This window comes from Corvus cornix, chromosome Z (genome assembly GCF_000738735.6).
Source record: "Corvus cornix cornix isolate S_Up_H32 chromosome Z, ASM73873v5, whole genome shotgun sequence".
Taxonomy (NCBI): Eukaryota; Metazoa; Chordata; class Aves; order Passeriformes; family Corvidae; genus Corvus; species Corvus cornix.
In genome coordinates this window covers 63,049,324-63,075,611 of record NC_046357.1, presented here as the reverse complement: position 1 = coordinate 63,075,611, position 26,288 = coordinate 63,049,324, and the positions used below count along the sequence as shown (strand labels likewise).

Genomic DNA, 26,288 nt, shown 5'->3' with positions numbered 1-26,288 from the left:
AAATAATTAGGTGCATTGGGAAGAAGGGATCGTCAGCAACAAAAGACAACATGGCTTCAGACCACTGTTGTTACAGCAATCTGTGAAAATATAACAATAAGCAGAACTGTGTTGGTGAATAATGGTCCATACAAGGCACACAGTTGGGAATACAGTCAGAGAATAGCTGTAAAATTCAAGGACTCATAATAAAAAGTTTCATGGAAGCAATCAGGAAAGAAGACGCAGAAAAAGAAGAAAAAAGTGTAAATGAAATGGATAGGTTGGACAGTCTTCTCATGTGCTTCTCATCCTCATTGTGTAGCTTAACCCAAATTTTGTTTTCCCTCTGCATACACCAGCAAACTGCATTTGGGCACAGAAAGGAGCTGTAACTTTTATCCAGCTACATAATCAAAAAATACTTGGCTCAGACTATCTCCCTCCAGTTAAGGGAAGTCCCTGAGCTTGGAAAAATTAACTCCTCAGAGAAGACAAACCTGTTTTTGGTTTTAACTTTGAGGTTAATTCATCCTCTTAGGGAAAGTGCAGCCATGTAATGGTAAAAATAACTCTTTTCCTGTTCTGTTTGTAACCTGTACACCTAGGGCATGGAATATCTGGGTACAAAAAGATATGTTCACCGGGATTTAGCAACAAGAAATATCTTGGTGGAAAATGAGAACAGAGTTAAAATTGGAGATTTTGGATTGACAAAAGTCTTGCCACAAGACAAAGAATACTACAAAGTGAAAGAACCTGGTGAAAGTCCTATTTTTTGGTAAGTCTTCTTTTGGCATGTGAAATCATGGCATGTTTTCAGTTTTTGCCATTTCATCCAATTTAGTTTGCATGTTGTGGAATTCTTAGTTGGAAGCTCCTCATCAGTTTTCCAGCACTGTGAAAGTCACATGCATGATATTTCACTTCACAGAGTAGCATCTACTTTCCAACATATGTAAAAAAAAAAAAAAAAACAAAAAACAAAAAACCAGAAAAATACCCAAAACAAAACCCTAAAAAGTACTTATTTAAAGGAAATAGTATCCAACAGAAAATGTATTTAGAGATAAAGGAAATCTAAAATGGCCTATTCATCTGGACGCTTTCAAATTTTTAGGCCTTCTAGTTCCCTAAACACTGGACATTCATGTCTTCCAGCTGAGATCTGTTGGATAGACCCCAAAAGAAAATGCCATTCCATACATCTGATTTTAGACTGTATTTTAATTCTGACTCAGGCCTTGTTTACCTAAAGAATAAATGATAGAAAATGGCATCTTAGTAGATGTTACTGGAGATGTACAGTTTAATTCCAGAAGTGCCTGCAACACAGTTCAAAGCTCAGTGAAAGCGATGGAAGGCTACAATTGTCTTTCTTTGTAGATCTTATTACATCAAATTCTTGTTTACTTGCACTACAGATAAAAATATATCTACAATCTTGTTGGGAAAAAAATCAAACTTGGTTATAGTTATCACTAACTGTGTTTGTTTAAGGTCGATTTCGTTTTCAAAACCAATTAACTATTATTAAACAAATAGTTACTAATTGAAGGTATTGAAGGGAAATGAGAACGTGCTAATATCTATGAGTAAAGAATACTTACTCATGAAAAAGAAATATGTCTTACTGAAACAAATATACCCAAATCAAATTTACGCATGTTAAGGAGAGCAATTTTCCTGGTACTGTGTGTTGCAGGTACGCTCCAGAATCTCTGACAGAAAGCAAATTTTCTGTGGCCTCAGATGTGTGGAGCTTTGGTGTGGTCTTGTATGAACTCTTCACCTACATTGACAAAAGCAAAAGCCCACCAGCTGTAAGTATACAGTTAATGATTTTCAGAGAATTTGTTTGTTTATTTAAATTTTCTAAAATATATAGATTGTCGTGTACCTCAATAGGTTGATATTTACTGATCCTTTTATATTTACTGATTCTTTTCTGGAGATACCTTGGTGTTTACAAGCCAACATCCAGTCTGAAGCAGTAACTGAAAGGTACTGCTATCAAGCCATAAGAAGGAAAGAAGATCTGAAAATTATTTCATAGTCTGTGCATACCTTATACATTCTGTAACTTCTGCTTGAAAAAGATTTTAAAATCTCTTATTATAGGTGATTCTTTCCCATACTTCGTGGAGGGTTATCCTAGATGCAGCCATTCCATTGCATGACATTTATTTTTAATGCTGTTCCAAATGTAAGGTTGAGCCAAACAAATACATACAAATTAAGTTAACTTAAATAAGGTAACTTAAAGGTATTTTATGTTAGCAGAACCCAAGTTAGTTAGTGAAGTCCAAGAAGGAAAAGGAGTGGCTTTTTGTAGACTGTTGACAGGTGTCCTTAAATACAAGTTTACAGTGGGCGAAGAAAGATACTATTAGCAGTTCTCTACTTGAAAATAAGGTACATGATCTTACACCTAGCAGTTCTCCATGGGCATAACAGAGGAGAGCTGAGGGTTCCATATTTACTGGAGCTGGCCTTACCCTTGGCCAGAGGCTCAATCCTGGCAAATGTGGTTTTGAGAGCTGAATAGTGATGATAGGCAAAAATGCACTTGAGGGATACCTCTGCACTGGCCTCAGTGGACCTCTTAGTAATTTCATACAATGAGCTATCAGAGATATTAGGGGAGAACTCAAGACAGCTCTTCCAGCGTAAGAATGTGAATGTTGCAGACACGTAGAGTTCTTCAGAAGGATTATGAAATGAAAAGTGATAAAAAGTAAGTTATGGGCTCAGATGGACTATTCTTTGAATGAATGAATTCTACATGTGCATTCACCACTTCATCAGGTTGGTTATGCTATTGGTATGTAGCAAGAAAAGGTAATTCGTTAAAATTAACCAAAGTGGTCTGTTCATCTCTTGTAATCTTTATAATTATACATTGTTTTCACAACTTGGCCATTTTCACGTTCAACCAACAAGTGTTTCACACTTTCATGTCAAGGATCATTAAAGAAGTTTTGTAGCATTGGAGGAAAAATAATTCCTTTATGTTGTGCTTAGAAATTTATTTCAGCTAATAGCACATTCTCATTTACTTTTGATGTCTGGCAGTCTGAGTGAGGTTTTAATCTGCTTTTTAGCTTATTTTGGGTTTTTGGACAGCAAGGTTTATCTAAGCCATTTTCGATGGCTTTAATTGTAATAATTTTTCTGCCAGGTAGTTACTGATTAGTCCTGCTAACCGTTTTTTATACATCAGCATGATAATACCTGTTTTCTGTTTGGCATTTTTCAAAGCATTAAATTGTTTCAGTGTTTCAGAGAGCTCTTTAGAGTCACCTGTAAGTTTTATCCTTTTAAAACTAATTAATCACAGAAGCATGGTATGTTATGGATTGGAAGGGACCTTGAAGATCATCTAGTCCCAATCCCCCCTGCCATGGGCAGGGACACCTCCAGTAGACCAGGTTACTCAGAGCCCTGTGCAGCCTGACCTTGAACACTTCCAGGGATGGGGCAGCCACAGCTTCTATGGCCAACCTGTTCCAGTGCCTCACCACCCTCACAGTAAATAATTTCTTCCTAATATCCAACCTATATTTCTCCCCTTTCAGTTTGTACCCATTACTGTACCCATTTGTACCCATTGCCCTATCACTGCAGTTCCTGCAAGAGTCCCTCTCCACCTTCCCTACAGGCCCCCTTCAGATACTGGAAAGTTGCTGTGAGGTCTCCATGCAACCTTCTCCAGGCAGAACAGACCCAGCTTTCTGAGCCTGTCTTTGTAGGGCAGGTGCTCCAGTCCTTTTATCAACCTCATGCCCTTCTCTGGACTTGCTCCATGTTCCTCCTGTGCTGGGACCCCAGAGCTGGATGCAGCACTGCAGGTGGGATCTCACCAGAGCAGAGCAGAGGGACAGAATCCCCTCCCTGGCCCTGCTGCCTACGCTGCTTTGGATGCAGGACACCTTTGGCTTTCTGGGCTGCCAGTGCACATTGCCAGCTCATATTGAATTTTCATCAACCATCACCCCCAAGTCCTTCTCCACAGGGCTGCTCTCAATCAGCAGCTGCTCTCAATCACTTCCCCTCCCAACCTGTAGGTGTGTCTGGGATTGCCATGACCCAGGTGTAGAACCTTGTGCTTCTCCTTGTTGAACGTCATGAGGTTTGCACAAGCCCAGCTCTCCAGCCTGTCCTGGCCCCCCTGGACGGCATCCCTTCCCTGCAGTGTGTCAGCTGCATCACACAGGCTGCTGTCAATGAACATGCTGAGGGGGTGCCCTCAGTCCCACTGTCCACATCACCTACAAAGATGCTGAACAGTGCTGGCCCCAGTACTGACCCCTCAGGGACACCACTTGTCACTGCTCTCCCCGTGGACAGTGAGCTGTTGGCCACAACTCTGAGTGCAGCCATCCAGCCAGTTCTTTATCCACTGAGTCATCCATCCATCAAACCCATGTCCCTCCCATTTAGGGACAAGGATCTCCTGCAGGACAGTGTCAAACACTCTGCATTAGTCCAGGTAGCTCCATCATGGAACGTCACCAGAATTTCTCAGGCAAAAATTTTTGCCCTTAGTAAAGCCATGCTGTCTGTTTCCAGTCACTTCTTTGTTTTCCATATGCCTTAGCATAGTGTGCAGGAGAACTGGCTCCATGATCTTGCTTGGCAGAGGTGAGACTGACTAGCTTGTAGTTAAATGTGTCTTCCACTTTCCCCTTTTTAAAAATCAGGGCTATATTTCCCTTTTTTGAGTCATCAGAAACTTCACCTTAACAACTTCATCTCCCAGGTCCCTCAGGACCCTTGAATGAATTGCATCAGGTCTTACAGACTTCTGCATGTTCAGGTTCCTTAGATGGTCGTGAACCTGACCCTCTTCCACAGTGGGCTTAGGATTTTCATTCTCTCAGTCCCTCCATCTGCCTTTCTCAACTTGGACAGCGTGCCTGGAGCCCTTGCCATTTAGGATTGAGGCACAGAAGTCTTTGAAAACCTCAGCCTCTCAGCCTCCTCTTTATCCAGGGTAGCCAGATCATCAGATGATGATCATCAACATTTTTAAAGATTTTTCACTTAGGGATGTAAATTGTGTATGTATCATTAAATTTTATTCTAGTCTATATTATTATTCCATTCTACACACAGAAAAAATCTGTAATTATTGATATATTCTCTGGACATGTAATTTATAATTTCATCATTTTTATGTACTGTTCTATTTATTCTTACTCTTAGACAGAATTTTTGCTTGGTAAGAATATTATAGCTTCTTTTTTTCCCCTCTAAAGATCATATATTACAGTTGGCCTTTTGTTTCAGGAATTCATGCGCATGATTGGCAATGATAAACAAGGGCAGATGATTGTCTTTCATTTGATAGAGCTGTTGAAGAATAATGGACGACTACCAAGACCAGATGGATGCCCTGATGAGGTGAAGTACTGTGTTAAAATATTACTATAGTGTGAAAGGTGCTCAGTTAGGGTGAGTCCTTGGTAAATGCAAAACTTGTATTTTGTTCTGCTTGGACCACTAAACTGTGTATTCAAGTGAAATGGCTGTGCTGTTATTTTATCAGTTTCATGATGAGTATAATCATATTTCTTTTCTGATTCTTTAGCTTGCACTGCCTCAGGAGCCCAGAATGTAGTCTTGCTAAAATATATGAAGTGGGACTATTATGACTGACTGCTGTACTTGGGCACTCACACTTCTATTTCAAAAATATATATGTATAAGGCAACAAGATTAGTATATAGAACTTGTTCCATGTAAGTCCCATGTAGAGATTCTCATTCAAAGCTGTCAACTATGGATTCTTTTGAAATCTGTGATATTTAGCAAAAAATCTTAATAGCTACCTAAGGTTTTTCACATTTAATTCCATAATTTAAAGAGCTTCTTATCTTGATTATTGCATTTCTGTTACTGTTCCCTTCTCAAGTATGGAAAGCCCATGTTTATCATGTATGTTATTCACTGTCAAGCATTTTCAGCTCTCAGATTGTGGGCACAGTTAAGTATATTAATTCAGATTTGTATTCATGTACTTTGTAGATACTGGAGTGTAGCTGTAAAGCTGTCCCCAGAGCACACAAATTAATTCAGTGTTCTTTTTGTTTTACTTATACACCAGAAGCTTTAAAAAGTACTTTCTTACCACTTCTAAGTCTTGTAGTTTTCCGTTGTTCAGAGCAGGGTGCACAAAGTCAAGTTCAGTCAAATTGGTCCCGTAGGGCTATGTAGGTGAATCAGTAGTGAAAAAAAAGGAAGTAAAATAATTATGGGTTGGGTTTTTTTACGTATGTAACTTCCAGCTCAGATTAATTGCTGCATCCCTTTAAAGTCAAGCACACTTAGGAGTAAGTCAAGAAATAATCCATTCAAAATTGGCGGAAGAGAAAACAGCAGGGTCAAGTGCTCTAATAGAGATGAGAACAAATGGTACAAGTGAGGCAGGAAGCCACAGGGGAAGAAAAAATGTATAGAGAATGGAAATAGAAGTCTTTGAAGAGCCTTTCTTGCATTTTATGTACCAGTACAGCAACTGTTGAATTGTAAAGGTTTGGCTTTTTATAGATAACCTGAATGTAATATGTATGAGATAATACATAATCTGTTCTACTGAAATTGTATCGTAACTAACCCAAAGGTTTCAATGGCTGACATTTCTCCAGCTATCAAAGCAAGATGGAAATGTCTCTGTGTCAGAAACTGTATGCATCCCCTTTTGATCCTGAAAGGCCAGTCATCACAGATAATAAATCTTCCAGATACCTGCAGCTTACAGCACTTTATCTTGCAGCTTACAAGCTGCTTGAGACTTGGTTCTAAAGCAGCTTGGTCAATGCAGGTGTTTCAAATCTGCTGAAAGATAAGGAACAGTTTCTACTTTTTTTCCTGGTAGCTGTACAGATTTCTCTTAAGCAACATGTGAAAAACTGTTAAAAGTACGAGTCAGTAGTAACAATCTGGATTGAATTAATGAGAAGAGTACAGGTGAAGAGCTTGGCAAGTTTCATGAGACCAGGTATCAGGTACATCTCTGGGCAAAAGGAAAACTGTTGCTGTGTAACTATTATAGGGGAAATAGATTTCAAAGTGGGTTTAGTTTGCACAGTAACTTTTTTTTTGCTTATTTCTGATTATATATGAAGAATAATTAAGAATTTAATATATAAATGTGGAGAAGTGTATGTTAACTTTGCAGGGGAAGCCTTATTTAGAATTACTGTCTTCGTAAATCTGATTCCTGGTCATACTGGTGTTTGTCCTGTCATTTTTTTTAACTTTTCAAAAAAAAAAAGAGCAGGCAAAAATATTAAAACATAGCAAAATAACATAAGTCTCGTAAAAGTTTCAAAAAAGAGCTGAGTGAATTTTCATTCTAACTTTAAAAAAAATAGTCTTTTATAATAAGAGCTTTTGCAGAGCCACCTGTCCTCAGTTCTTGCTATCCCTGGGATCGAGCACATAAACTGAAGGGTATAGCAAGAGTTTATGCACACTCTTTTGCAGCTGTTGTTTGGAAGCATGAAGTTAAGCTGGATGTTCTTTAGACCAGTTCAAAGTAAGTATGTGTGGTATCTGTTTACCTACTACCAATTTTCTTTTTTTCTTCTCCAGATTTATGCTATCATGAAAGAATGCTGGAACAATAACGTTGCCCAGCGCCCCACCTTTAGGGATCTTGCTCAGCGAGTGGATCATATAAGGGAAAACATGGGTGGATGAGAAAACTGTCCCTCCTTCAGAGGATGAGTTGGAATGCAGAAGAAAATGTACTTGGTCAGCTGTGTATATTAGACATATGTACATGTGCACACATCTTATGCTTGCTGGAAGTAAAATCTGTGTGGCAAATACCCTATCTCAATCTGACTACTGAGAAATCCTGCTAGGGCTTTTTTATCAGGATATATTTGTTACTATGAGAACGTGCTGAAATTCTCAGTAGGGAAAGAAATTATTTTTCTAAATTAAATAATGAGTAGTCGTTCAGCAACACCATTATTTGCCTTACTTGGCAATACAAAAAAGAGGTGACTTAAAATGTGATGAAACTAAGAGATAAAAACCCAGTGTATTTCCTTGTTGAAATGGAGATGCCCAGAAAAGACTTCTAGAAATACTTTTACACTGAGTGTATAGTGACTTGGCACCCTGTTTTGCGTGTTGCACAAAGACTTTTGTCTGTAAATACAGTTTCATGATTTTTTCAGTGTTGATGCAGAACTGGCTTCTCTGTGTAACAAAACAGAAGCGGTTCAATGTGCCTGTCTGAATCAGTTATCAGCCAGCAGTATATCCAAAGAGATGTAATAGGCTGTGTGGTGTGCTGTAAGTATTTTGAGGGAAAGGGAGCAAATTGTGCTTAATTGGGGGAGACAGAAAATCTACTAATCCATGTGAAAATTATAATTTAAAAATGAAAAAGCATAGATGTTTATCCTTTTCTTCTTACTCTTCTTTTCCCTTGAGTATTAGATTGCCTTTATAGAATTGAAGATGCAGTGATAACACATAGAAATGAATTCATTTTACACAGGGCAGTGTCTTCAGTTTAAATAAGGAAAAGATAAACATACTGCTTTTAAATGCTGCTCATTTTTTCTTTCCATCTTTGTAGTTTTCATGCATCCATAAGTATATCTATGAATGGGAACTTTCAAAGCAGGATTAAAAACCTAGAAAATGCCCTCACTTTCACAATTCCTCACTTCACTGTTAAGATGATCATCTTAGTATCTTCCTTCCAGCACAGAAAAAGAATACTTACAACTCAATATCTGATATGGCCAGTCACAACCAGATCAAGCCTGTTCTGTATTGAAGTGGCCCAAGCCTATTCCGTTCTGTGGTAATACCCAGAATGAGACTATTTGGAAGGAGGAGTTACAAGTGCAATTGCTCCGCACTCAGCGGAGGGCAAGGACATGATTCCAGTTACTGAGAACTGGAAGGAGATAAGAGCTACCTGAATGCTGTATAATTCAGCTTTTGAAATAAGTAACAAAAATTTTTGGACAAGAGAACACTTCGGTTTTGCCTTGAGGCATAAAACTTGGGGATAATCTCATATCTCAAAGTAGTATAATTGCAGGATTTGTTTATTTTTAGTTCAAATAATCTTGTTTGTTTTTCTTAAGCATTATTGTTTGCAAAGTAAAATGCTTGTTCTTCTTGGACTTCTGCTGAGAGAAGTTCAGTTAAGGGGATATACAGCTTGGCAAACTGACCTGACATCCAGATTTATATTTAAAATGAAGTGCTCATTTTTAAAATTTGTGGCAGTGAGTTAGTGAAACAGAGGTTACTTTCACTGTGGGGCCTCCTTAAAATTTGTGGTTAACTACATCCATCTTATCAGAGGTTGAAGAACCTCAACTTTTAAAAAAATGTAAAAAAAAAAAAAAATCCTTAGTGTAACATAGTGCCAGTATAGCAGTATTTTGTACAACTGTGATGTTTCTCTCCCACAATCACTCCTACAAAACTACTATTTTATAGCACAAGAGAGTGCTAAATAGGGAGAGCAGCATCAGCCTTGTCTCTGCCCATTGCATTTAGAACTATTTCTGCTAGTGTTCTTGCCTCCAAGCATTTGCATAAATGATTTTTCAAACTAATTTCACAGTCAGTTTTTAAGCTGAAAAAAACTTTGAAGTCCTTTGTTCGACTTAACATGTTTTCTCAATTTCTATACATTGCTTTGAGGATTTGAAATTTTGTGCAAAAAATGTCTTTGCATTTGTAGTCTCAGTTATGTGTACATGTGTTTTGTAACAAAGGAGATAAAGCTTTAAAGCATCGAGACAGCATTTCAGCTGGATAACATATGCAGGAATTATGTAAAATTTGCAGTGTATGACACGCAATAGCTCACTGGTTTCAAATACATAGTAGACTAAACATAATTTATGTAAAAATCTCAGGGAAGTTTGTGTAATGCAATGAAGAAATCTTCCAGTCTGCTAATTTTTCAAGTGAATAAAAGGTCTTTTTCTTGTTCTACAACAGTATGACTAATTACATAGTCTATTTGATTGCATAAATGTAGTGGTGAACTCAAGGATGATTTTTAAGTGTCTTGTGGAGTTTTGTTTTTTTTTACTTTTAATATGAGATCATTTTTAGAGAAAGCCATATCTTTACACTGCAGTGTAATTGTGTGCTGTTGGTCAGAGACAGTCTTTTTTGACAACCAGAGGCCTGTGCAGAAGGCTTGATCATTTGGGATGAATGTTTGTAGCTGGAAGAATAGGACCTAGTAGTGCTTAGGACTTGGGGGATATATAGTCATCTGCAGTGTTGATATTTAGGTCCCAGAGCAGACCCAGTGGGTTTCTCAAAAAGCTGTTGAGGATATAAGTGTAGTAACTTGCTTAATTTGGTACTGCCAGTTGTTTAACCTTAAAAAGAAAAAACGAACACCACCACCAAAAAACACTGTATTTTGTATTTTGAAAGCTTTCAGATCTACAGTAGCATTGATAATGTCATATTTTTACATAGCCTTTGTATCAGTAGACTAAGTACTTTGTTTTAGAAACTGTCTTCAGTTGGCATCGCATTTGTCATGCTTTAGTGTTATCATTATGCACTTCAAAAATGCTGTTTGGTTTTGTTGGTAGAAAAAGTGCTGGTTTATGTATACCTGACTGCTACTACCGTGTAGAATTAAAATATTAACTACTGCTTTGCACTTATATTTGAAGTGAAAGAATTTTTTATAAGTGCACAATATATCTTACAGAATCTCTGCAATCAAGTATTGTGTTGTGTAGTATTGGTTTGTTGTCTATCAGCATAAATATGTTAAGTTTCAAAGTTAGTTTTAAAATATATTCCACACAGTATTTCACAAAGTTGCAACAGTCATGTAGTAAGCCAGAGGAGAAATGAATTTTCAGGAGAAGAAACCCGTGTTCTTGTCAAGTCCTAGTACTGGTTAAAAGCTTCCATAGTTTAGATAATTGTTGCTAAATGTACTGATGAATACAACTGTGAAAATATATGTAAAAATTATATTTTTTCCCCCAAAATTAAATTTTTAATTGTTGCATTTAGTTGAGATGTTGACCAGCTGCCTTGAAATGTATGGGAAAAGATGTTACTGTATTAAGTATGAAGAAATGTAACTCTTGCATAAAGAAAGCAAGCTTTTCAGGAATGTAGGATCACAAATACCTACAGGATAGAGTTCTGAGAGCAAAAGTAGAAGTGTAGAAGAACAAGACTAAAGGAAGAAGGATGATGTTCAGCACAGTAGAAGCTTTCTGAAATGTGAAATGCACAATGAATTATGAAAAACCAATGTCTACTGAAAATGCCATACCATGACAAATATGTGCTAATATATTTCTAAAGTGTGTATTGTCTGCCTTAATTCTAAAATATTCACAGACACCTAACCTGGCTGAAAAAATTTCAGTAATTACTATACCAAAAGAAACTTCTAAATGTTGTGCCGAGCCAGACAACAATTCTGAAAAGATGTTTGACTAAGAAGTTTTTTTTCTGAATTTTTCTTTTTGAATAAGAGGTTTACAGTACTTTATATTAAAGTAGAAAAAGTCCCTTGGTGGTAGGGAGCAGGGAGGAGAAGATATCTGCTACTTATGATTGAAATGTAAACATTTGAACACATGGTTTATTGAAGAGAACATGAAAGGAATATTTTTAGAAAACTGTGTAATCCATACCTGAAACTTAACTGTGTGTTTCTTTCGCGTTTGGATAGTGAAAATAAAATAACTGAATACAATGAATTACACATGCCTGCCAGCATTTTCTTCTGTACACTATCTAAAATTTGTTACTGGAGTTTAGATCACTGCTGAAGGCAGCTGTTCTGTTTGATGAGTTAGAACACAGCACTTCCTAACCCTCTTAGAATAGCCATATGAAGCATTTATCCTTTGGAAGAAACTTAGATGTATCAAAGTTAAAGGTGTTACCTAAACAATAAGACTGGGAGCTTTTAATCCCCTTTTTTTATGAAGGTTTTCACTAAGCAAATGAATGTGGCATGGAAAAGCACTTCCTTTTGTTCTCAGTATTTGAAGAGACGCAAGTCTGTAAGACAGAAATGGCTTACACCACCTTACATTTCTTAAATTTGTTAGAAATTCTAATGTCTTGAATTTGCATTACTTTGTCATCTTTCCATATGACTTTCCTTAACTTTACAGGAAATTTTCCACCACTTTTAATGAAAATTACCACCATTTACCTTGAACAGAGTTGAATGCTCTCACTAAATGCACAACTGGACCCTTAGTATTACCCACCAAGTGTACCTGGGTCCTTGAGCAAAACCAGTCCCACAGATGAGTTTGCCTTTGCTTGAGGCAGGACTAATTCAGACAGTCTTCCCTAACATATTCCCCTTATGGACCACGGAGCTTTATTCCCTTCTACAGTATCTGGAGGTTTTGATTGGGCAGAGCCAGCTCAACTGGTAGAGCTTCAGTATTAACTAACCAGGTGGTCTTAGCTAAATGTAGTTCCCAATGTTTTAAGGTTTCCCCACCCATTGCTTTCAAGGTGGTTTTTAACAGCCCATTGTAACATTCAGCTTTCCCAGAGGCTGGTGCATGACAGGGATATGGTACACCCACTTAAACCTGTGCTCTCTGGCCCAGGTGTCCCTGAGGCTATTTTTGAAATGAGTCCCGTTGTCCAACCCAGTTCTTTCTGAGCTGCCATGTCCAGGCAGGACTTGCTTTTCAAGGCCCAAGATGGTGTTCAGCTGGTGGCATGAGGCACAGGGTACCTCTCCAGCCCTTCAGTGGTTGTGCTGCTGTTGTAAGCACGTAGCACTTGCCTTGGCAGGTTTGCGTGAGTGGGATGTAAACGATCGGCCAGGCCCCCCCATTTCTTTCTTTTGACCCATGGAAGTTTACCCACTTGCTCTGCTGGGTTGCAGCACACATTTCACAATGTCCTGGTTAGAGAGAAAGGAGATGGAGTTTTTAGTGCTGTGTGGGTGTGGCGACATGGTTTATTGCATACCACACACTTATCGATGAGGATATGGTTTCAGCAGGAGAAGCCAAGGATCAGAAAGAAGGGGAAGTGCGCCATCTTGGCCCTCCCTAGCCAAGAAGGTGTCAAGATCAGCCCGGTGGACTCAGCTCCCTCTATTACCCCCGGTCCCTTCTCTGTTCCTTTGAGCCCAGTGGAGTAAACACCTCTGTCTCTGGCAGAGGGGAAGCAGCTACACAGAGCCCAAAACTCCAGCTGAGCAAATCCAAGTGGCACTGGTGTTGGAGTCAGCCACATGGGACCAAGCCAAGCCAGGGGAACAGTGCCAAACACAATTGAGCTCAGCAGTCCAGAAAAAAAAACCAGAAATGAGCAGCGCAGCACAAATGTTCTATCTGCCAAGTTTGTTTTGTCCCAGCTCTTTGTTGTTTTCAGACTGGTGGAGGGAGGGCACATTAAGCCATGGATATTGCCTTTAGGCGCTATCTTTGTGAAGTGGTTTTTTTGTTGGCAGTGGGGAACACCCTTTTGTGTATTAGGTCTTCCTTGGAAAAGTATCCTCCCTCCCATTTGACAGAAGTCACCTCCAGAGGCTGAGAGTTTCTGTCCTCTTCCCAATCCCCTTGTCATTGCCCACATTATGTGACAGGGATCCCAGCTGCTTGGCTTCACTACCATCTGGTTTCATATTGTGGGCTGCAATATCCCAGCATTGGAGCAAATGGGTCAACAGGGACTCTGCTGACTGATGGCTGAAATCTTTTGCTGTATCTCACAGCTCACCCAGGGATGGAGATTGGGTAATTATCTCTGGCCCGGCCTCTTCCTCTAGTGGTGCAGTAACACAGAAAAAGCCCAAGGTACCTCTGAGGAGGGACCCTGAACAAAGTAATCCCTGCGCTTTTATACCTTCACAGTCAGTGCAGTGAAAGCCTCACTCATCATCTGAGTCCTTGGCTGGAGGCTGCTGCATCCAGGCTGGTTCCTGTGTGTCTCTGAGTGACCTAGTCACTGCCAAAGGACTATACCATGACCAGGACTGGTGCTTCTGGTTTTTTTTTTTTTTTTGAAGCCTGAGTCACTGTGATTTAATGAGACTTCGGTTTAGAATAGGTACACAGCTCTGATGATCATTAGAATTTTTTTCAACAGATTGTCTCCTGATCAATACTGATTTTTAGCTTCCAATATGACTTTTCTGTGTGGCCTGGAACTCTGCAAACTCAAACCCAGCTCACTGACAAATTTTGACATAGATGCTGCTGCCTGTGTAAATTTTTGGAAGAGGTTGGAGCCACATGAAGAAAAAAGCTTTTGTCTACTGGAAGGTAGATTCACAAAGCTGCAATTACTAAGGATCTGCCAAAAGGAGAGTCAGAGGGAGAGAGTAAGAACTTGGTAAGGTGTTCTTCCTCATACAGATTTTGAAAAGACTGACAGCGTAGTCTAATAAAAATCCTTGAAAAGAGGACATGTAGACATTGAAGGATGAGGTTCCAGTGGAAAAAAAAAAAAGTGCTCTCCAAAGTGAGTGTATCTCTTTGAAGATATGCACACTCCACACTTCTAAGAGTCAATGCAGACAAGCAGCTGAGTGGACAGGCAGGAAGGTGTACCTACAGAGTCTTCAGTGCTGGGCTGGAAACCATCTAAGCTTCCAAAAGCAAAGCTGAGAATGCTTGTCTTCCATCAGGTGGGTAAAGGCTGAACCAAGGTAAAAAGTCAAACTACATTAGACTCACATCTAGCAAACAAGTTCTGTCTGACTGCTGAACAGCTGGAACAATACAGAAGACTGTGCCTTTTTCCATGGCCTATTCAGTTTCTGAGCCCTCTCATTTAGATGTTCTCTGTCTCATGCAGCACTCAGTGAGAGTGGAAGAGACCCCAGAGAACTAGAGCTGAGAGACTTAAGATGAATGTTGAGAATGCAGGAAATTGACAAGGTATGAAAAGAACCAGAATTTCCTCTGCAATGGAAGTACAGCCATACTGCTGCAAACCTTAAGAAGTTCTGAAAGGGTGCCTTGCTCTTCAGGTAACTTGGCCCATACTGTTCCTTGTATCAGGGCTGGAAGGATCTGTGGGATGAAGATGCCTCAAACCAGGAAGATGTCCTAGCTGTCATCAGTCCATTGTAGAACACACCAGCCAGTCATGTTACTGAGAAGCTCCAAGGCCAACAGCTACCACATGTCAGCAGGACAGGAATTTTGACTTGCCTGTTGAAATAAGTGGCTGCCTCTCAAAAGCTCTGCACAGAGGGCACAAGGCTGCTGGGGTCAGCATGGCACTGCATGGGAGCCCTCAACCCATTGCTGTGATGTCAAACAAAAAAGAGTCAGGAGGAAATCTGTATTGTCACACTGTTGCTGCATGGGGAACACCCCATCTCTCCAGGCAGGGACAAAAAGATGCAAAACTACACAGGCAGAAACATTTCAACAGTGGCATTTGGTGTCAGGAAAAAACTTCAGTAAATGAACCACTGAGTAATGATACTGGGAGAGCTGAAACCATAGGGATCCCTTTCTGATTCAGAGGCATTTTGCTTTCAGCTTCTTTGGACAAAACAGCTCCTGATGAGGCACTCCTCAGTGACAGAAGGGATGCATCACTTGCTGGCTGAGATCTCATGGAAACTGGAAGAACCTGCAGAGTCTCAGGTCAAGCACTACAGTCCAGGGAAGACAATCCAGACAAGGCAAAGCAGCATATGTCTGTGGGCTGTTTTGCTGCCCTTATTTTGAAGGGCACTACCCAGGAGTTTTCAAAGCACAAAGGTTGGCAGCCAGATTTTGATTCTTATCTCACTTCCTGTACATGAAAGATACACTGCATCACTCAGCTGTGTTAACAGTGTGCTCTTGAAAAATCATAGAGGTACATCACTAAGGTTAAAACATGAGAGTAGGCTGCAGCTGAGGAACATTTAGCAATTCAAATGAACCACGGGAAATTTCCAGGAAAAACATAGGTAGAAGGAAGCTTAGATGAAGAAAAAGAATCTGATGCACAAGCTAGAGAATTTACTTTCCTTCCCATTAGTGCTGGTTCTCTAGAGTTTGTAGGTCAGAAAACAGTAACTGACAAGCACACTGTTACAGTCCAGTATCTAATACCACAAAGCAGGTGGCACAAAGCAGACTAATAGTCAAGTAAGTCTAAACTAAATCCGGGGAAAGGAGCCAACAGCTCAGGTGTTTGTTCCCAAGACACATGAAAGCTGTGTGATGATAGAATTCATTCCATGTGTGGTGGCAGTGTGGCATAAATGAGGAAAGGACCCCCTTTCAGCTAATTGCTGATACAAGTGAGTGACTGCAGAGCAGCAGATGGGATACAAATCTACCCAGGTTTCATTCTGCTGAGTAGGAAAGGAGTTGTTATTTTCTACTGAGTCTCTACTGCCTGCTGAGTAGGAAAGATGGTAGTCTCAGAAACTCTTCCTAAAACTCAGAGTGGTAACTCTAGATCTGTCTCCAGCTCCAGAAGGTAAAAATAAAGGTTAATGTTTTTCCTGCCTGTAAGTGGAGGCTAAAAAATAAAAAATGGATAGCACATCTCCAGTAACGCATGAATCTAGATGTTTTCCTCTATGGTTTAAACAACTGGCAAAATAAAGAACTGGCCAAACAGGACTAGAGTTAGGAGGGAGATATGTCTTCCAGGTCTCTGGGATTTTCTGTATAGTTCTCTGTAGTACATTTAGCATTCTAACTATGGTCAAACTTACATATCATCACTGCTTGAGGCACTGGGCTCTAGCTATACCACAACCAACACATTGCGTAATTGCGTTACGAGTTCTATCAGATTTAAAACAAGGCAATAGCAAGGAACAGACCTGGGAAACCTGTTATTACATACTGCTCTGAATTATTCCCATGTCTTTGGGTATTGTTCTAAGAGCTCATAGTCAGACCTGAATCAGACTACATCCCTAGTGAAAAAAATTCCCCAAAACATCCAGAAATTTGTACCATGCAGATAAAAATGGCAGTGCTAATATGGGAATGTGCTGGTATACCACTTTCTACTCATGAACTCAAAACAGCTGTTCAGAAGATGGCTCACACATCTTAATAGATTACGCAGAGATTGGACATTTCCTGTGCAGTAAGACTTTATCAACAGGACTGTAAGGAATTTCTGTAAGCAGCAAGTTGCTAAAACAATGTTTTCCTCAATACCTAATTCTCTGTGAAAGAAATGGGGGAAAAAACCTCAACTTTTTCCTTGTAAAAAAGTGTATGTTTCTGAACAGTTGTGATGGTAAGCAGAATGTGTTGCTTTAAGCTGCTGTCCTCATGTTTATGCTGCTGGGTACATACAGCAGCACTCCCCAAGGCATTTTCAGCCGAGACAGTGTCCTTTTGCTCTATCTGGATCAACTCAACCTTTATTTTACCTTTTGAGCTGTCTGCTCCAAAGTACGTTTGCTTCAGAGCGTGTTTGCTTTCCCTACCTAATAGTCAGACACCTCATTTTACATAAAAGGCTTGCTTCTGTTCTTAAAAAAAGTACCTGTGGACATCGAGTAATGTGAACAGAAAGCAGATGGCATCCTCTAGACCTGTTCCAATCAAGTGACACATAATCATCACCTTTGGCTACATTGCAAAGAAACCATTAGAAAATACAGCCTAGTGTCACAGAAAACCTTCAGTTTTTGAAAACTCAGCTTGCGAAAAGAAAAAAAGGAAAGAAAAAAAGAGAGGAAAAAAAGGAAAGGAAAGGAAAGGAAAGGAAAGGAAAGGAAAGGAAAGGAAAGGAAAGGAAAGGAAAGGAAAGGAAAGGAAAGGAAAGGAAAGGAAAGGAAAGGAAAGGAAAGGAAAGGAAAGGAAAGGAAAGGAAAGGAAAGGAAAGGAAAGGAAAGGAAAGGAAAGGAAAGGAAAGGAAAGGAAGAAAGGAAAGGAAGAAGAAAAAATCTTTGCACACTGTAATATGTACACAGATACTTTCTTACTCTAAAATACAGAATTTCTGTCTGTGCCATCTGTCTGTGCCATGGCTTGCCTACTAAAGTTGTTACAGACTATGACAAGGCCTATTAAGAAACCAAACGAAAACACCGATTTCACCTTTTCTCTAGGTTGACTCATACCTCTGAGAAAAGCCTGTTCATATCAGATAAAGACTGATCTTTCTATTTATAGTCCCATCTCAGCCTGAAACACTTCCACTCAGACACTGTTTCCACTTACACTATTTATAGTTTTACCGATGGGTTACATCTTAACCCAGCAAATTAAACTCCAGATTGTTCCATTCAAGGCTTGAAATCACAAATTTAAAGTTTTTACTGCATCTTTGTTTCACTCAAGCCTTCTATAACCATATTCACCTTTTCCAATATTCCTTTGCAGAAGCTTGGGGGACAGTTTTCTAGCAAAATGAATGCATACAGGATAATTTTTAGTTTCTTCCTGCATGGAATTTTCATATTGTGGCTTTTCTTAGGGATGCTATGTACCTCTTATTCCTCACATTGCTAGTAAGTAATCTTAACTTCAAAAGTTCTTGATACTGCTCAAAAGTAAGGAATACATCCCCTCAAACTCCTCCTGTAATCTTCTGGGAGATCCTAATCTAAACTAGGAGTTTCCAAACCCAAAACTAACTGTGAGGAGAAGTTGCTGGAAGCGAAGCTACAGACATTTAGCTAACCTGTTGCAAAAACAAACCCACCCCAAACTATAGCAGAATGTCACACAGTTGCTTTTTCTACTCAGAGTGGCAAAAAGCATCTTACAGTCACTACAACAAAGATGCTTAAGAAGACTATTCATTTCTTTATAAATACTGTAACAAGGTCACAAGAGATGGTTCTTTTCATGCGGAAGATAACAGCATTCCTAGTGAATGTCCATTCTGCCCAATCTCTACTGAATAAAACTGATATCTGAAAAAAAAAAATAAAAAGGATTTATAGATGCCTAATTGCAGCAATAATATCTTAAGAAAAGGAATAAAGAAATGATGCAATAATTGCAGGGAGCTGTAGTCCAATCAAGGAACACTTGTCAAAAGACATTTTGAAGAACAAAGCCAAAGGCATCAACCGCACAGGCTGAGCCATGAAGCATGCTCCGAGTCAACTACTGCTACAAAGGTAAGTTACCATGAGCATCATAGAGGTCAGAAAAACCAAACCCTCAATGAACAATATAGCAAGGAAGAAAACTTTTTACAACTGAGAAAAACATGCAGGAAGGCAAAAGGATTAGAAACTACAAGGATTAAATCAGCTATTTATAAAAACAATAGCAATTAGCAACTTCGAAATAAATCTGAAGTAGTGTAGACCATCACACCTTAAGAACACACAGAATGATGTCTGAGTGTCTGTACAGTGTTACTTGATGTACATCCAGCACTATCACTCTGCAGTAGCTGGGAAAAAATGGAGAACTAAAGTAAACAGGGAATAACTGAAGTGTTAATACTCCATTGTATTTAAGCCTATCCATGAGTATAAAAAAAAAAAAATTCAGGTTGCAAGTGTTTTGTTGTGGTGAAGTTTCTATAAAGATAATACTACATAAAAACAATTCTGCAATTAAAAGGAAATGGAAAACTTGTGTTCAAAATAATCAGCAAGCTGAGTCAGTGTTAAGTGGGGTTTCAGTTGGCAAGATATTCTTTCTGTACAGCTTTGTACCATGAATCCCATTTTCAGTATTGTTGGATATCACAAGGAAGCTGGAGTGGGCTTCATTAGAAACTTAGTAACAGTGGAAGTAAGGGGTTCAAACTGAACGACGGAGAATTTAGGTTAGATATTGTGGGAGAAATTGTTCCCTGTGGGAGTGGTGGGATACTGGCACAGGTTGCTCAGAGAAGCTGTGGATGCCCCATCCCCAGCAGTGTTCAGGCCAGGTTGGATGGGGCTCATCAAGTGGAAGGTGTACCTGCCTACGTCAGGGGAGATGGAACTAGGTGATCTTTAAGGTCCCTACCAACACAAGCCATTCTATGATTCTTTTTACAGAGGAAGAATAACTTGTCAACATTTAATAGAATTACATTTTAATGAAATATTGAAGTTCTTCTTAAAGTGTTACAAAGATATAATACATTCGTAATATAAGTGTAAAGGCTCAACATTAAAATGAAAAGACTTAGTAAAAAATATAGATTAGAAGTTACTACAGCATAACAAACTCATTGCAATTACACTTATGTTTTGTTTGTTTTGTTGTTTTTGGGGTTTTTTTTAAAGAAAACCAGCTATACTGACTGGCACATATAGACAAGATAAAATACAGCAAGAGTTTTTTCCTCCATTAAGTATTCAATCAAGTAGTACTGCAACAAACACTGATTCATGCATAAGTGTAGAGAGGATTTTAAACTCTGCATATGGTACTAATTTCAGCTTTTGTACAGCCCCATTTACAACACATTCCTGCCAAACCCAGAGACTCCCTTTTTCTTCTGGGATACCTGGCCCAAAGGTAGCTGCTTGATTCCATGGGATTTGCATTTCCTGTTCCCCCCCTGTCATTTTGAACAGCTTCCTCTACCTGACGAACAAGTTTTTTTAAGTCACCTGCCACAGGTGCATATTCATTATAGTAATTTAAACTATACAAGTCCTTAAACGTCTCCCATCCAAGAAATGGGCTGCTTCTCTGCAGCTGCTCCACTTCAGGATCCAAAACTGATTGCAGGTTGAAGCTTCCCAGGAGTTTGTTACTTGCTGTTTGTGCAGAATCTGTTGATAGAGAAGACTTTTTAAAGTTCAGATTGTAGGACCATGAAAAGGCGTACACAGCTCTAAGAAATAGCAACAAAACCCATTCAGTTAGCAATACATGAAACACTATTATGTAGGAGAACTGTCAGTACTTCAGAGTCTCCACACCATAACTTGTAGTTTACTTTTAGTGGAATCTATGTTTTAAAGTCTATACCTCCTGCTAGACACACAGAGTACACAGAAACAACTGCAACTGAAGTAAAGGCATCCTATCACAGCTGCAGTGTTATTGATAGAGAAGGCTCAATTTTTTCCATGGAAACAGAATTTTGTTGTAAAGACATGCATCCAGGAACGCCACAGAGCTATGTCATTGTCTGATGAATTAGATCAGACCCCTCCTCTCCTGTGCCCAATCACACAAACTAGCATCATGTGAAGAACAAATGTAGGAAGGACTACATAAGCAAAGATTACATGCAAACTGATTCTTGGATTGCATTTTTCTACAGCTATTTTTAACTGATGCTTTCCACTAATTTCTTACATTTCTCAAGGCATATCAGAAGCTTGCAGAATTTACTTATGACATGCTTCATTCCACTGACTAAAGTGTTCTCAAAAATCTAGCTCTACTTCCTTTCTCCTTACACTGTTTCTCTTGATTTTACTTCTGCAACGCAAGTGGCATTGCTTACTTCAGCTAATGTGAAGAAAAGCAGCTTCTTCAATTCTTATTTTAAAAAGAATCCAAAATAACTCTTTGTCTTGTGATCTTAATGCTGCTAATATGGTTAATTTTTTTGTTTCAGAAAGCTGAAAGCACATGAGAACATCCAGTGAATTTTATATTTACTTTAATATGACTAATTAATATATAGAACCTAATTTTCAGATAGAACAGCTGCCTGAGTGTATGCAAAAATAAAAGTAGCTGGAGCTACTTTATTAAGTAAACAGTGACTGCTATTTAATAGCCTTTTGGGGTGGAGAAGACATTTAGTTAGACATCATGCAGCACAGTGGGGCTCCTTGGGTTCTCAGAAGCTGCTGCTAATAAAAAGGAAAGCAAAATTTTCTTGGAAAGAACATAATCTGCACAGAAGCTGTATATAAGTAATTTGTTATAATGACAAAGGTTACTTTTATTTTTTACTCAACGTGTTGGGGGAGGCGGGGGGGAAGGCAAAAAATTCCCAGAAAATGCAGATTACTGGCTTCATTAGCTGCCTGAAGTCTTAGGTTATTTCACTAATTGTATGTTTAATCAGAAAAAAATATTCTCTTCCATTGCACGTTTTAGCCACAATCCCAATTTTTGTCCTTGTTAAAAATGTTATTTTTCACTATTCAAAATATCAACATAAATTAGAGTCATCACTTAAAATTACTGTTACATCACCGCAGTTTGAGAACACAGCCCAAAAGACATCTACTTAAAATTTCCTAATATATCGGGCTTGGGATGCGCGACAGTAAAACTATGAGGAATATTTTACCCATTAACTGTTTCACCATAAAGCAGTTCTTGCTGTGTCAATTGTAACCTGAAGCACCAGAAAGTTCATCCTCCCAAGTGCCAACTCTTTGATGCAGAGCAGCGTAAGAGAGTGACAGCATCGCGCGTGATTCCACGTCTATGGAGGTCCCGCACATCCCGGGAGCTCTGACAGGCAGCGCGGCGTCAGAGCTCCCCCCCGGGAGGGGAACCCCGGCCTGCAGGGACCCCACTTCGTTCCGCCGCCCGAGGAATTATCGAGCCTTGGGAAGGCAAAGAAGCCATAGCGACAGGCATTCCCCACCGCTCCCCAGGGCGCATCAGACCTCCCCACACGGCCAAGAGAAGGGAGAAGTGTGATTGTGTGGGATTCATAGCAGAAGCTGCTCTGCCGCCCGCAGCCCTGCGCAGCCGCGCGGTATCTCCAAACTTGACCGAAAACTTTGCGGGTTATCCCGGCAAATGACGCCCCAGCACCTGCCGTCCCTTTCCCTCTGAATCTGAGGGCGTCCTTCCAGAAGTATCGGAAACGCCAGCTAGGATCTAAGATCCGCGAGAGAGGGACGGGGACCTTCCCTCCGCGGCTCAAGGGAAGGAGGAGCGAGAGGCGCCGCGGGGCGCTCGCCCTTCCCCATTCCCTCCCATTCTCTCCATCCTTCCTCGCAGGCCGTCGCTCGGCAGCGAGCGAAGCGCCCCGACAGCCGCCTGTCCGTCGGCCCCGCTCCTGGGACACTCACCGGCCGCGGGCGCTGGCTCCACCGCCAGCAGGGAGAGCCGCTTCCAGCGGGACCCGCCGCAGGTGAAGATGACGGCGCGGATGAACTCGCGGCCGCACAGCTTCACCCCGTAGCCGTCCCCCTCGCCCGCGGGCAGCACGGCTCCGGGCTGCCCCGGCGCTGCGGCACACAGCAGTGCCACGGCGGCGCACAGCAGTCGCAGCTTGGCCATCCCCATGGCGCCGTCCCCGTCCCGCGGGCGCGTTCCCAGCAGACCCGACGGCCGCCACAACGCCCCCGACTGCGGCGTCCAGCCCAGCCCGGCCGCTGCCCGCCGCCCGCCTTTTATGCGCTGCGAGCGGCGCTGAGTCACCGCCCCGGCCCCGGCCCCGGCCCCGAGCCCCCTCCCCTTCCCCGGTGCCGCGGCTGTCGTCTCTCGCCGGGCGGTCCCTGTGCCTGAAACAGCCGTCCAGGAGCCCTGGGGCAGCGCCTTCCCCTCTTTCTGCCCTTGCGAGCTGCCGCGGCTCTTCACACCGCCGTGAAGGTGTACCTCACCTTCGGCTCCCCTCCTCGGGCTCCCCCCTACCCGGAGACACGCTCTTTCTCCTCCGCAGGGTATGCATCTCGGCTTCTCCTGTTTGTGGCCAGGTAGCAGTGCCGATGCCCTTTCTAATTGCTTTGAAAATGTGAAAAACTTAATCTCGACTCTTTTTTTCTCTTGCAGGTCTAGAATCTCCATAACTACCTCTATGTCCTAAAAATGTTGACTGACATAAAAAGACAGAAACAAGTAAAATAAAATAAATGCACGTTCACAGAAGTGCTTCAGCTATGATACTTGAAGGGGGGTTTCAAAGCCTGGATTCCTCTCAGGTTTGTTGTACTGGAGGCCTGAGTTCTGTGGCAGCCATAGGCATCTGAGTGTCAGAGATATCCTGGCTCCAGCGTGGGCATCCTAGGGATGTGGAGCTCCACATCTGCGTGTCTCACCATCAGGGTCCAGCAGGCTCTGGCTGACAAGGGTGGTGGTCTTTGGACTCCAGGCAGAACTATGCACTGTGTGAAAGTAAACTTTACTTCTGGATTTGTTTGTTGGTTTGTGGGTTTGGGTTTTTTCCCAGCAAAATAGGACAAGAAGTGGCTGCTGTCACTTTTTATAAAAAGTCACACTGTGGAGAACCAGAAAAGTTTATCTCTCTTAAAATACTTTGAAACTGTTGTCTGTAGATCCTTTTGCATGAGGGCTATACTTTCAATCCCTTGAGTATTGTTGGCATATAAAAAAACTCCTTAAAACTCAATCTAGAAGGAGAACAAGAGAAGATGTACATCTACTGACTTGTGTACAAAGGTGAATGATTTGCTTGTGCTGGCAGAGAAGTCGTAGACTCCAGTCCCCTCTTCAAGGAGGACTTAAGTATTTTACACTGAGCTGGATCTAGAACAAGATTATGGCGGGCTAAAATAGTGAGCAAAGTTGTTGTGGTTTAACCCCAACCAGCCACTAAGCCCCATACAGCCACTCACTCATTTCCTAATTAGTATAATTGGAGAGAGACTTAGAAAAGTGAGAAAAGTCATGGCAGTTTAATAGGGAAAGCAAAAGCTGCACACAAAAGCAAAGCAAAACAGGAATTTGTTCAGTGCTTCCTGTGGGCAGGCAGGTGTTCAGCCATCTTGGGAAGACAAATTTCATCACTCCAAATGTACCCTCCTTTCTCCTCCTTCCTCCCCCTCCCCCCCTTTATATACCAGCATGATATCTCTTTGGTCTTTTGGGTCACCTGTCCTGGCTGTATCTCCTCCCAAGCACCCCCAGTCCCCTCCCCAGTGTGGCAGTACCAAAAGCAGAAAAGGCCTTGGGTCTTATCTGCTCAGCAATAACAAAAACATCTCTACACTATCAACCCTGAGTTCAGCACGAATCCAAAACACAGCCCCATACCAGCCACTGTGAAGAAAATTAACTCTACCCCAGCCAAAACCTCCTGGTTTTGGACAAGTTTTCTTTTTGGTCCTGTCTTAAGTGTTTTAGACCGAGGTACCTCTTCAACAGTAGGCACCAGGTTGCTAGGATGTTGCTAGGATGCAATCTGCAGAAGTGGAGGCTGCTAATCTGAAATTCCTGAACAACAAAACCTTGATCTGTTCCTCCCTGAGCTGAAGTCTTACCTACCATACTGTTACCCCTGTGCAGGGGTAATTACAACTTGCACTTTGAGAGCAGCACCTTGATTTTGTCGGTCTCATGGACTTTTTCTGAAATACCATCACATCAGGTGGACTTCTGCATCGACTCTAAGTAGTCTTTTAGACAAGGGGTTTGTTTTTGGTGACTGAATAGCTGTAGTAATGAGAAAAAGCACTACCAGGACAAGGCAAGAAGGGAAGTACCTCCTGAGCTGGCAGTGAGTAGCAAAACTACTCAAAACAAAACATGCAGAAGAAGATCAATAATAGAAATGTAACAAATCTGAAGTAATGATATTACTTCTGTTTGTTTTATAAAGAAGAAAAGACAACAGCAGAGCAAAGAAATTGATTTCCATTCATGATCTGTAGGATGTTTCAAGGCAAGTACATCCAGTGTACTGGCTCAATGCAAGTATTTTGTATCTTTTAGTTTCTAAAAAAAAGGTAAAGAAAACGGTACTATTTTTCTCCTTGCACTAAATTATTAATCTATTCAGCAATAGCAAAGTTTAGAGAAGGTAAAGGAGGTTTCATGAAAACTGGTGGCTAAATAAAAAAAGATATCCTTTAACAATATCTCAGTAGCTTTGAATACCTTGAATTAAAGTCTTATTCTCATGACTCCCAAATGCCAGACATAGAAAATCAGCAGTAAGACTGAACTGACAATTAACAAACAAAACTTACTGATTTCATTAGTCATTTTCCAGAGACTTCATTTCAAATTCATGGAATTCACTGCTGCAAGGACAACTTAGTTTTTGAAAGCTGTCCCAACATGAATTTAAAATATTTCTTAAGTTTGCTTAGTACTGTACAAGATTCTACAAGAAATGGGAAATACCACTGCATTAATGTGATTGGTGACCAAGTACCAGCATTACCCAGCTACCTTCATTAGAGAATTGTGCTGTTTAGAAAATTGTTCAATCTTAAGAAAGCTCATAATTAAGAAGTTAAGAAATCCATGCATTTTTGCATAATGAAGTCCAAGGCTGATGAGCAAATAAATAATAATGCAGAAACAATCTTGTTTGTATATGTGCACATAAATGCTTTCCCCTTCTTTTAAAAGCAGTGACATGCAGTGAGTAATAAAATAACTTCAAAGCATGCAGGAAGGGGCTGTGATTTTCAACATTTCTTTTTGTAAGGAAGGGGCCCAAACTGGACTCACCAAAGTGACTTTGCTTGTTTCTCCTCAATATTCATGTATCTTATCACAACCAGATAA

At 40.6% G+C, this 26,288-nt stretch overlaps 2 protein-coding genes across 7 annotated transcripts in view; one reads left to right on the top strand and one right to left on the bottom strand.

Moving 5' to 3' along the window:
• Positions 1-11,723, top strand: part of JAK2 (Janus kinase 2) — a 96,058-nt gene extending 84,335 nt beyond the window's left edge. For all 6 annotated transcript variants that reach the window (XM_039566910.1, XM_039566909.1, XM_039566914.1 and 3 more), the window contains 4 exons: positions 588-760; positions 1,685-1,802; positions 5,272-5,385; positions 7,579-11,723. In XM_039566910.1, coding sequence (XP_039422844.1) covers positions 588-760; positions 1,685-1,802; positions 5,272-5,385; positions 7,579-7,686 — 513 coding nt within the window. In that variant the 3' untranslated portion in view covers positions 7,687-11,723. The remainder of the gene's footprint in view (positions 1-587; positions 761-1,684; positions 1,803-5,271; positions 5,386-7,578) is intronic.
• An 8,234-nt stretch (positions 11,724-19,957) lies between these two features.
• Positions 19,958-23,164, bottom strand: LOC120411518 (relaxin-3-like). Its single transcript, XM_039567350.1, has 2 exons — positions 22,883-23,164; positions 19,958-20,662 (listed from the first exon to the last, which is right to left on the bottom strand). The coding sequence occupies exons 1-2, from the start codon at positions 23,097-23,099 to the stop codon at positions 20,295-20,297; spliced, it is 585 nt and encodes a 194-aa protein (XP_039423284.1). The 5' UTR covers positions 23,100-23,164; the 3' UTR covers positions 19,958-20,294.
• Positions 23,165-26,288: the final 3,124 nt, after the last annotated feature.

What these genes read in the sequence shown, in the direction of transcription:
- LOC120411518 (XM_039567350.1), bottom strand. Translation starts at nt 23,099, where the DNA reads ATGGGGATGGCCAAGCTGCGACTGCTGTGCGCCGCCGTGGCACTGCTG. An exon ending in GGAGCCAGCGCCCGCGGCCG is followed by an intron (nt 20,663 to 22,882) that starts GTGAGTGTCCCA and finishes CTCTATCAACAG; the next exon opens with ATTCTGCACAAACAGCAAGT.